Genomic DNA, 11,930 nt, shown 5'->3' on the forward strand with positions numbered 1-11,930 from the left:
ATGGCCCCAGGTCACATTTCTAGTAAGTGATGGAGCTGGGACTGGAACCCAGTTCTGTCTGATTCCAGAGGTCAGGCTCTTAATTCCTGTGCTAAAGTGCCCCTGCCCCAGGCATGCAGCTCAGCCCAGCAAGGGAGGAAATGTGACAGGCGCCATAATCAGGGCATAATCACTTATTCACTTGTTCATAGTACAGATACGTGGCACCTTCTGCCAAGTTGGGCATACAGTAGGGAGCAAAACTGACAACTGTTTCCTGCCCTCATGTCTGAGGAGGTAACTTTCAAGCAGAAACTTTAAGGATGAGAAGGCACCATAATCACTTATTCACTTGTTCATAGTACAGATACGTGGCACCTTCTGCCAAGTTGGGCATGCAGTAGGGAGCAAAACTGACAACTGTTTCCTGCCCTCATGTCTGAGGAGGTAACTTTCAAGCAGCTCTTCCAAGAGCTGAGGGCAGAGCTTTCCAGTCAAAGAAACAGCAGGTAAGAAGGTGGCAAGGAGTTCTGGCTTAAGAAGCTGAAGGAAAACAGGAGTGTCAGCGAGCTCATGACAGCCAGGACCACGTGGAGGGAGGAGGCTGGTGAGAGGCCAGGTCTGCAGGACTTCATGGGCCTAGACACAACCTACAGATTCTTTTCTAAAAGCATAGAGAAGAACCAGCAAAACTTAAACTGGGGGAGACATGATCACTGTGGTTCTTTCTGGATCCCTTTCCTGTTCTTGGGAGGGCATCCTACAGGCTGAAAGAGTGACATGCTCTAGCCCTCAGGGCTGACATCTGGAGTCAATTCCTGAGGACTTATTAGAGCCTTAGGGCCCTTGGAGAACCAAAGTACAATCTGTGGGTCTCAGTTTCCCTGCTCTGGAGTTGCAGAAATCAAATGCTGCAGCCTGGGAGCTGCTGGGCAGATTCTAGAGGCAGCACAGCTTAGTGGGCAGAGCTTGGGCTCGGCAGCCAGAACAGCTCCTGGCTCAGGGACCTTGGGCAAGTGTCATTCTGTGCCTCAGTTTCATCATCTGTAACAGGATAATCATGGGATGGTTGTGAGAAATAAGGTCATACTTAAGCGCCTAAGCACTTAGAACAGGAACTGGAGTACAGTGAGTGCTCCATAACTGTTAATTCCTTTCTCCTTGCTCATCTTATTGACTTCCCATAAGTATCTCTAACAGTGATGAGAAATAATTATGGTGCTTGGAAAAGCCTGTTTATGGCTCAACAAAAATATAGGTATAAATGTGTGAATTTGTGCATGCAGCACAGGGATAGGAAAACAGCCCCTAGAATTGAGATAACTTTAGATTATGTATTTAGTTAAGATCTAAAAGAATAGTGCTATTTAATGCTTTACTCTCTTGACTAAGCATTATGACTCCTATACAGAGTTCAAAGTCAGAATCCCACTAGTCTGTGAATGAACACTGCATCTGAAAAAAAATGTATATTTGAGCTCATTTACTGTGACCCCACATATCTGCAGAATTACATTTGAATCTCCTTTCAAATGTAAGAGCCTTTTGAAGTTTGACTTATGAACACAGGCCCTCCTTTCTGCATGGATCCCAAAGCGATACTTGGAAGGGTGTGCTCACTTATAAAAGAAAGCAGTGCTGTGTGAAGCAGTTGTGGTGTAGATTCCTAGATGCTGGCTGGTGAGCACTTTTTTCCTTCCTGCCTGAACTGAAGCTCTTTTGAAAGGCACAAATCAATCTATCTATCAGTTAATCATTTCAGTCCCAGCTCCAGCACTAATTGGCTGGGTGAGCTCAGAGGAGCTGCTTCCTCTCTGGGTTCAGATGGCACCAGCGTGGGAGCTGGACTTGAGAGAGCTGAGGTTCCAGCAGCGGATCCACGGGTCACTTCCAGTCCTCCATGCTTTGTTCGGTCTGTGCAGTGTTTTTTGAGAAATTGGAATGACCGTTTAAAAAATATGGATTTCCTGGAGGCACAGTGTGTGCACTGGTCCATACCCCAGGTCCCCTCCCCTCACTGACCCCTTTGAACTGCCAGAAATCCAAGGCTCAGGTTCCCAGATTCTGGTGACGTCTCACCAGACGGCCCAGGAATGGGATGGAAAGGATGGTGGTGAGCTGCTCAGTGCTGGTGCCGGAGTGTACTCAGGCTGACTCCAGCTCACACACACTTCCACGGGCCCTGGGAGTGGCTTGGTGGCTCCCTCACGTGACACCCAGTGTAACAACCTACCTGTGCTCTCCAGTAAAGCTGAGAGACTTCGAGTCGGCTGTGAACAACTTTGAGAAGGCCCTGGAGAGAGCGAAGCTTGTCCATAACAACGAGGCACAGCAGGCCATCATCAGTGTGAGCCTCCCCTCCCTGGGCCTCGGGGTGGGGCGTGGGGTTGGGCCCTCAGCTCCTGCTCAGCCTTTGTAGTTGGCTGCTCCTCAGCTGTCTATTAATTACCCACCAGCTGCAGGACCCATTCTAGGCAGGGAAGTGGTTTTGAAATGTTCACTGCTGCCATCAATTTGTATGACAACCCAGTGCACATAGTTTTATTTGAAGCAAAAAAACGGAAACAAAAGTTTGACCAAACATATTTACCTCTACTGTGTACTGTGCACACTGATATTTCCCATTGTACCCTATTTTCTTTTATTTAATGCTGGTTGAGACCATCTAAATTGATTTTAGGATTTGCAGTTTGAAAAATACTACCTCCTCTGGAGACAACAAGAAATACACTGTGATTTCCTCGCCCTCTTGCTTAAACTCTTTGTTGCTTTCTGGGAGTCTCTGGGAGGAAGTTCCTGGTTTTTTCCCTCTGGTCCTGGGAAGGCCTTTGGTAACCTTTCCCCTTTGGGCCCCTCTAGCCATCCTGCTGGTCAGTCCCACCCCACCACCATCACATGGCATTCCACTTTGCCAAGGCCAGCTTCCTGCCTTTCATTAACAGGCATTCTTATGCATCTTAGAGTATACTGTTATCTCTGCCTGGAATGTTCTAAGCTCTCCCCTTCCACCTCCTTCACCTGGCTACTCCCACTCAACCTTTAGGTTTCAGCTTAGATGTTCCCTCTTCCAGGAGGCCTTCTCTGACCCCTAGGTCTGGGTGAGATGCCTGTCTCTGCTGGCTCCCACAGCCCCCATATGTCCCTGTCAAAGTCCAGACCTGTCTGTTGTAATCGTGTAGACCTGGACTGCTCAGTGAGGCAGCTGCCAGCCACATGTGGCTATTTAAAGTTAATTAAAAGTAGGGCCGGCCCAGTGGCACACTGCTACAGTGCGCCGCTTGGGAGCGTGGCGGCGCTCCCACCGAGGGTTCGGATCCCGCATACAGACCGGCTGCTCACTGGCTGAGCGAGGTGCAGGCACAACACTGAGGGTTGCGATCCCGTTGCCGGTCCCGGTCTGGTACGGGCGCGACACTGAGGGTTGCGATCTGTTGCCGGTCACGAAAAAAGACAAAAAGGAAAAAAAAAAAAGTTAATTAAAAGTAAATTTAAGAAGTAAATGACATGTAAAATTCAATTTCTCAGTCTCACTAGCCACATGTGGCCTATGTACCACATAGAACAGATCTGGAATATTCCCATAGTCATAGAAATTTCTTTTTTTTTTATTTAAAAGATGATGGGTAAGGGGATCTTAACCCTTGACTTGGTGTTGTCAGCACCACGCTCAGCCAGTGAGCGAACCGGCCATCCCTATATGGGATCCGAACCCAGGGCCTTGGTGTTATCAGCACCGCACTCTCCCGAGTGAGCCACTGGGCCGGCCCAAGTCATAGAAATTTCTGTTGGACGGTGCTGGCCTAGATTGTGTCAGGAGGCAGAGACCACAGCTGAAGCCAGGGGAAGCTTGGAGGTGCTTCAGCCTCCTCCAGTCCCACTGTCAGAGCCACTCCAGGTCGATGCAGAACCCCAGTAAAGTCAGCATGCCAACTTTGCAGATGCACAGGCAGCTTAAGATGAATCCCCTAACCATCCCATGTCCTGCTGCCAACCAGACTGCTGTCCCTAAGCCCTTCCCACATTGAAATTCTGGAGCCACCACTGGTATATGGCTGGACCTCAATAAGCATCTGCTGGGGTGAATTAAATGGGGCCCATGTCCCTGGCATGCTTTGCCCTGTGGTTGAAAGAGACCAGATTGTGTAACATGTGGACAGTGCAAGGGCCACAGCCTCAGGGACCAGACCGGAGATGCAACCAGCACTGGGGAAAGGGAGCAGGGACCCTAGGCAGTGACACGCAGGATGCTCCCAGTTGGCAGTGGCCTCATGCTGGGCTCTGCAGGTCAAGGACAGCAGGGTTTGGCCAGGCCGAGAAGGAGCAAGATCCCTGAAGATGCGGGATCTTGGGCATGAGGGGCCTGTGGTGGGCAGAAAAGAGACCCTAGGCCTGGACCGCAGGGCTGATAGGGTTCACAGACAGTCTGGACTTGAAGGGCTGTCAACAGCTGGGGTTGGCGGTTAGTTCAGTTGGGTAGAGTGCAGTGTTATAACACCAAGGTCAAGGTTTGGGGCCCCACACCGGCCAACTGCCAAAAAAAGAGAGACAGCAGAGGAGTGACGTGACCCACTTGCTTTTTGAGGAGGCAAGTTCATTGTGTGCCCTTTGTGAGAACCGGGTTGAGACTGACATTATTCATCACGGTGGAGAAATCGCTCCCAGGAGACGCCAGCAGGTGGCAGTCTGTGCCCGGCTTCCCCCACCCCAGGGCCGCTGGGGCTTTTCACATTGCTGTCTTTTTCCTTCCGCTGAGGGGAGACAGCTCCCCGTAATGTACATCCTGCCCCTACCTCTGGCCTCCAGAGGAGGAACGCCCACCTTCACTAAAGCCCTGCTGTCTGTGCTCCACGTTCACAACCATGTTCTGTCCCACTTAATCCTATTCCACATGATTGCCCTGCAGATACCTGGAGAGAGACCGAGCGGCAGTGCACTTCAGTAAATACTCACCGGGCAGGGGTCAGCTCTAGGCTGCCCAGCCCGAAGGTGCGCGGCCAGGTCCTGGCACAACCAGGAAGGTGTACAACCAGGAAGATTGGTCTCAGCGGGAAGATGAAAACAAAAGCACAAACCCTAGTTCATGACCAGCGTTCTAAGGGACTGCTCAGAGTGAGAGAGCCCCAGTTGGGAAGCAGGGCTGGAGGCTCTCCCAGTGAGGAAGTTTTGAGGTCACTTTGAAAGCTGGCAGCGATTAAAGGGTTGAGAGGCAGTGCCCATGGGCCCTCAGTAATTCCCCAGGGGACCAGGTCCCTGACCCCTCATCCCACTAGATTGGCATCTCCAGGCAGAAAGGCTCACGGGGCAGACCAACACCACAAGAGAGCATCCAGGCCCAGGCCCCTCAGTAACGTGGCTGAGGGCCGCCACTGCTCTGCCCGGTGCTAGCCACTAGCACCACTGCCAGGAGGAGGCAGAACCTGCCCTCAGGATGCTCGCAGGCTGGCTGCAGGCCCCTGTGCATTGCAAACTGGAGTTGGGGAAACTGCATACACCCTCGTAGCCCCTTCTGAAGGTGGGCCGGCCCCCCAGCCCATACCCTCAGTGTGTTTCTGAGTCCCCTCCATGGCCTGCCGCCTTGCTGAGTGCTTAGGGGCTTGGATGGTCTTTTTACAGTGACTGAAGCCAAGGGCAGCTTTAGGTAAAGGGACAGAAATCAGTAGACAGACAGAACTCCCAGATACATGCCTAAGCCCTGGAGAAATGAACTCAGACTTACCTGTAGTCATGTCTCTCTCGTACCACTTAATGTGGATAATTCCCAGTCAATCAGTATAAATTAACCTGAGGGCAGAAGTCTCCAGAGGAGCCAGAAGGAAGCCGAGGTTGGCGGGGTCATACCAGGACCCTGTTTTCTGGGACTGGGGCTTGGCTGGGGAAAGGAAAACGTGCAGGTACCAAATGAGTTGAGTTCACTAGCTCCCTCTGTCGTCCACAGGCCTTGGACGATGCCAACAAAGGAATCATTGAAGAGCTGAAGAAAACTAACTACAGGGAGAATCTCAAAGTAAAGAGAGAGAAAGGTGAGTTCCTGGAACCCTGAAGGGAAGAAGGCAACTTCAGCATTCTCCATCTGCTTTCTCTCTTGTCAGTCCTGGCCACACTTTCCAGCTGCTCACTGCCCACCCAGCAGCCCCAGCCTTCCCTGGGGCAGGACAGAAGGAGGATTCAGCTCACTTTGGGCTGAGCTTTGAACCCAGGCAGTCTGACCTGAGAGCCCCTCATTTATTTTTTCAATGAATTCATCAAGTATTTGTTGAGCACTTGTCATGGGCCAGGGAGGTGTTGGCTTCTGGGAAGTCAGGGGCTTGTCCCTTGCCCTGGAGGAACCCACCACATCTGGGCCCTGCAGCAAGCAAGGGCTGCAGTAGATGTAGAGGTTCATGCTGTGGGCACGGGCAGAGGAGTGCCGCTCGTCTCTGGAGGGTGGGGAAGCTTCAAGGAGGAAGAATCGTCACCTCAGCTCCAAAAGATGCCCAGGAGTTTGCCAGGGGAGACGTGGAAGAGGGAGGGCATTTCCAGCAGGAGTAGCAGGGGCAAAGACACAGAGGCAGCATGACAGTAACTGCACTTTTGGGGATCTTACTGTGTGCCAGGCACTGGGATAAGCACCAGGCAGGAATTATCTTGTGTCCTCACCACCCTAGGAGGTGGGTACTATTTGGGGGGCAAGGGAGGCTGAATGAAGTGAGTGACCTGCCTGGGTCACACAGCCAGGTGCGGGGGGGTGGCGCTGTTCTTGGGCCAGCAGTGGGTGGGGCAGATGCCAGGCAGAGGGGCACAAGGGCAGACTGAGGGGCAGCAGCTGTCTAACAGCTGGGCTCCAGCCCGTGGGTCTCCAGGGGGCAAAGAGGCCTTTGACCCCTGCCTCCAAGCTCTAGTTCCCCTGCAGGGAAGGCGGGAGGGAAGAGGAGGCAGAGGCGGCTGAGAACCCAGGCCCCACCGAGTCAGCAAGGAAGGGCCAGAGCAGCTGAGGTGATAGGAGTAGCCGATCGCCACTCAGGGCTTCTGTGTGCCACGTTTTCCCGAAGGCTTTGTCTGCACCAGCTCATTGGATTCTTCCCAGAACACTATGAAAGAAGTAGTCAGTCCTCCCTCAGTGTCCACGGGGGATTGATTCCAGTGCTATAAAATCTACAGATACTTAAGTCCCGCAGTCAGCCCTGGGGAACCTGCATATGAGAAGTTGGCCCTCTGTAAACATGGGTTCTACAGCCCACGAATATGGTATTTTTGACCCACCGTTGGCTGAAAAAAATCTGTGTGTGTGTGTGGACCCAGCGCAGTTCAAACCCATGGAGTTCAAGGGCCAACTGTACACCAGCCTGATTTTACAAATGAGGACACAGAGGGGTTACAGGTCCCCTGGATTAGTCAGGGTTCTCCAGAGAGACAGAAGCAATATGATATGTTATATATGAGCGGATTTATTAGGGGAATTAGCTCACGCAGTTGCGAAGAGAAGTCCCACGAAAGGCCGTCTGCAAATGGGATGCCGGTAGCGTGGCTCGGTCCAAGTCTGAAGGCCTCAAAACTGGGGAAGCTGAAGGTGTCGTTGGTGTAAGTCCTGGAACCCAAAAGCTGAAGAGTCTCGAGCTCTGATGTCCACGGACAGGAGAGGAGAGTGCATCCCAGCTCCAGTGGACAGGGAGAAATTCACCATTTTTCTGCGTTTTTTGTTCTCTCCAGGGTCCCAGGGGATTGGATGGTTCCCCCCCATACTGAGGGCAGATGCTTCCCACCCAGTCCACTCAGGCTCTCATGCTAATATCTTCTAGAAACACCTTATGGACATACAAAAAAGATGTTTTTTAAAAAGGGGTAGCTTGGGCCGGCCCGTGGCTCACTCGGTAGAGTGCGGTGCTGATAACACCAAGGCTGCGGGTTCGGATCCTATATAGGGATGGCCGGTTTGCTCAATGGCTGAGCGTGGTGCTGACAACACCAAGCCAAGGGTTGAGATCCCCTTACCGGTCATCTTTTTGAAAAAAAAATAAAAAAATAAAAAAATAAAAATAAAAAGGGGTAGCTTTATCAGGCTTCTCAGCATCCCTTAATCAAATCAAGTTGACACCTAGAACTAACCGTCACATCCCCCAAGTAGTTTTCAGTCTTGGTCAGTCTGGCTGCAGGGCCCATGCTTTTATCACGGTTCCATACTGTGTCTGGTGAGGAAGACAGCTTCTGTCTTCCCCCGTCCCCTGCCACACCGTCACTCCAGCCATGTTGCAGTGAAGGGGAGAAGGGGTTGGGGGTTGCGGGGACAGAGCCCTGTGCAGATTTTTGGCTGCAGCCCTACAGGCTCCAGGAGGCTGACATCCTCTGTGGCCCAGGCATGGTAACAAGGTTTCTGGGCACCTGAGCATCCAGATGACAGCCCTGTATTATCAAGAGCCTGCCATGTGGTGGCTGGATCCCCTCAGAGAGGGGCTCTGCCTCTGCCCCCATGTGTCCTTGGAGTGTTCTGTGAAGCCACAGGAGCAACAGATGTGAAAAGTAACAGCAGGGAAATGGCAGATGCTCCAAGCAGCCTCCCCTCCCCTTGGCGGGCCATGTGCTGGGGGAAGTGTCCTCCCCAAAACACTGAGGCTGGTGGCACTTCCTTCTCGGAACAGCAGGCAAGCAGCATTGTGTACATCTTCACCTCCAAATGGCTGTGAGCCCAAGAGCCTCTGCAGGCGACTTAGAGACCAGCGACTTCCGGGAAGAGAAAGTAAGGGAGACTCCGGAGGGGACTGGTGACTTTTCTCTGTACCTGTTACAAACGAGGAGCAAGGATCCCTTTTGCTGTAAAACAGCTCTTCAGCTGAACTTCCTGCTAGCAGCCTGCTCACATTTTTACAGGAAATCTCCCAACAAATAATGAATGTGCTTCCCAGGAACAAAGAGAAAGTGGTACAGATCCCCATACCAGCCAGCCACAGAAACAAAACAAACAAAACCAAAAAACCCCAAAGAGGATGGTCGAATTGTTACAGGGCACACTCAGCTCTGCCTGAGGTTCCCTAAAATTCATACAAACTCACAGGTCCGGCTGCCCACCCACTTCAGAAGAAAAAAAGAGTCAGAAATCAAATGGTTGGTGTTAGAAAAGCAGATGTATTCAGCTGGAGGAGGTGGTGGGCGATCCCATCTCAAAGACCTAGATTTACTGAGGGGTTTTTTAAGTGGGGGGGGGGTGTTGAGGGAATGGAACGTGGGAAGTGAAAAGCAGGAGAGAAGGGGGTGTGAGCTACGAGAGCACAAGTGCAAGGTCTACGAGTCGGGTACGAGGTCTCGCCAAGGCCTCATCTGGTTTTTGTTCTCCGCTTCACTGTTATCTCAGGGCCCCACAAGATTTTGATGTGCTCTTGAGTAGAATCAGACTCTTTTGTGTAGTTTCCCTTCGCAGAACTCTGCAGCTCTACAGTTGACTTGGCAGGTGGCCAAGGTCGGCTTCCAGACATTTAGCATTGATCACTTCTCAAAATTCTACAAACCTCAAAGAAAGAACTGTCAGCTTTGCAAAGTACTGATTAGCTTTTTAGCCTTGTTTTCCCATTTAGCAAACAAGATAAGAAAGTCAGGAGCTGGGAAGAAAGAGTGGAGAGAAAATTATCTTTTTTGTCCTTTTTTTTTTTTTTGTCCCCAAAAAGATGACCGGTAAGGGGATCTTAACCCTTGACTTGGTGCCGTCAGCACCACGCTCTCCCAAGTGAGCAACCGGCCATCCCTATATGGGATCCGAACCCGTGGCCGTGGTGTTTATCAGCACCGCACTCTCCCGAGTGAGCCACGGGCTGGGCCTCTTTTTGTCCTTTTTAACCATTGCCCCCCCCACCCGGCCCAGGCGGTTTTAGGTCCCAATATGGCTTCAATCCTGCTCACTCCAACAGAATGAGGATGCTAGAGAAAAGAACCCTTTTGTTGTTTCCCAGCACCTATGATATTTTGTGTCATGCAAAGAGAATATGCTCTGGGGTCAGACTGTCCTGGGTTCAAATTCTGGCCTTGCCACTTATTTACTTGCAGTGTGATCATTGTGTCACCATCAGGTTCCTTGACTGCAAACTCTAATCAGTGACACTATAAAGTTTCATGATGACCAAACGGTATAATCTGCACAGCACCTCACACGATGCTCAGGACAGGACTGGCACTCAGTAAATGACACCTTTCTTTCCTCTTGGAAAGGAGTGCTGTCAACGCCAATTTAAAGAGCTTGCAAAAATAGTCCATCGCAGGGCCTTTCTCTCGTCTGTCTCTCAGAAACAGAGGCCTCCACAGGCCCAGAGATGAACACACTTCATCTTTCTTCCCTCCTTTCTCTTTTCAGAAGAGGCCATCGCTGCGGTGAATGAAGATAAAACAATGGCAAAGAAGGACACGAAAAGAGGGAGCGACGAACCTGAGAAGGTGATGAAGCAGTGGGAAGGGAAGCTCATGGAGAGCGAGAAAGAGACGGGTGAAGACGAGCCCTTCAGTGGCGGCCTCGGGGCCGGGGCCGGGGCCGCAGCAAGCGCACAGCAGGGAGGGGAGGCGGGAAAAGCCAGAAGAGGCCCAGACGTTGCCCAGAGCCCGTCGGGAGGGTCGGGCACGAGAAGAGCAGCAGGGACAGGCAGGAAACTTCCAGACGTGGGCAGAAGAGAATCGAGAGAGATTTACAGGAGGCCTTCTGCAGAACTGGACCAAAGGCTCTTCGGAGAACTAAGCAGAAAGGAATCAAAGGAGAAGGGACTTTCAGAAGTAGGCGCAAGAGAGTTGGGAGAACTGGGGAAAACAGAATTGGGAGAAACAGGGGAAATGAAAAAACAGAAAACGCCGAAGAACTGAGAAAGCAACACGAGCGAAGCCATCATTGGGGGGCGTTAGGATCAGGAGGGTGGTGTGCACAGGGGTCAGGGGGTCTTATTAAACTGGAGTTTCAAGCTGAAATCTGTCCTCGCAGGAAAAAATGGGGGCCTGGGTCCCATAAGTTACCTCTGCCTTTCTGTCACCATTTTCCCACCAAATATATGTCCTTCACTTTTGTAAACCCCGGGGCTATCATTTTGCCTCCTCACCACCCCCGTTCTCAGAAGAATCCTCATGGAGGAAATGGGAACGGTGCTGAGGAGGGGTTGCAGAAGGGCAGAAAACCAGGCGAGCTCCGGAGAACCAGGGACGTTTGAAGAGAGGAGGAAAGAGTCTGGGACTGGAGGTGTGTCTGCCCAGCTGCTGGCCATTGGTTTGTCCTGCTCAGTACCTACCGTGTGCAGGACACTGGGGGAGGCTTCGTGGAGGAAACGGGTGGGACGGCCTCAGCCGTCGTAGGGTGGGGGAGGCCGACTTGCAGACCCCCGAGCCTTGAACGCAGAGTGAAGTGAGTGCTAGGAGTGAGGAGGAGCGTGATCTAAGAGCCCAGAGGAAGAAAGACGGCCCCTGGCCAAGATCCGGAGACCCGGGGAGTCGCCTGGGAGTGGAGGCGGCAGACAGCTCCCGCCTCTGCCCCCGCCGCGTCCGGAGTAAATCAGGTAAGGCAGGCTCTCCAAGCCTGCTCCCTCCGCTGTGTAAAGGGATAGCTGCCTCGGGCTGCTGCGAGGATTACGAGTGCTTAGCAAAGTCCTGGGTACACAGGAAACTGGAAAATTAGACTGTTATGGCCAACGTCCGACGGGGAAAAGAAATTTGCCCACGAGAACCGGGCGATAGGAAAAGGGAAAGAGTTTATGTCTGGCAGCCAGGGCTACCCAGGCCAATCGAGGAGCGCAGCCCCGAGTTGGAACCTCTCACAGCCTTTATTTTTAGCTAGGCTGGAATTTTTCAATTTTTCACGCCTGACACAATCTAGCCAATGCACGCAAGCCAGCGGTCCATAAGCTAATTTTGTGGGTAGCCCTGTAGCCCCTCCCTACTCTGGATTCTCCGTAGGGACTTTTCAGGCTAAAATGGCGTTGGCCATGCTACTCTGTTTATTCCCCCATTTACTTTAGCAG

At 51.9% G+C, this 11,930-nt stretch overlaps 1 protein-coding gene across 3 annotated transcripts in view; it reads left to right on the forward strand.

The window, feature by feature from the left end:
- TTC25 (tetratricopeptide repeat domain 25) overlaps nt 1-10,890 on the forward strand; it is a 24,671-nt gene extending 13,781 nt beyond the window's left edge. The window contains exons 10-12 of one of the 3 annotated variants that reach the window (XM_008571076.1): nt 2,226-2,326; nt 5,915-5,999; nt 10,292-10,890. In XM_008571076.1, coding sequence (XP_008569298.1) covers nt 2,226-2,326; nt 5,915-5,999; nt 10,292-10,788 — 683 coding nt within the window. In that variant the 3' untranslated portion in view covers nt 10,789-10,890. Of the gene's footprint in view, nt 1-2,225; nt 2,327-5,914; nt 6,000-7,665; nt 7,746-10,291 lie in introns of those variants that run through there. The other 2 variants (XR_550373.1, XR_550374.1) reach the window with 2 other exon arrangements.
- The last annotated feature ends 1,040 nt before the right edge of the window (nt 10,891-11,930 follow it).

This window comes from Galeopterus variegatus, unplaced genomic scaffold (genome assembly GCF_000696425.1).
Source record: "Galeopterus variegatus unplaced genomic scaffold, G_variegatus-3.0.2 Scaffold658, whole genome shotgun sequence".
Lineage (NCBI taxonomy): Eukaryota > Metazoa > Chordata > Mammalia > Dermoptera > Cynocephalidae > Galeopterus > Galeopterus variegatus.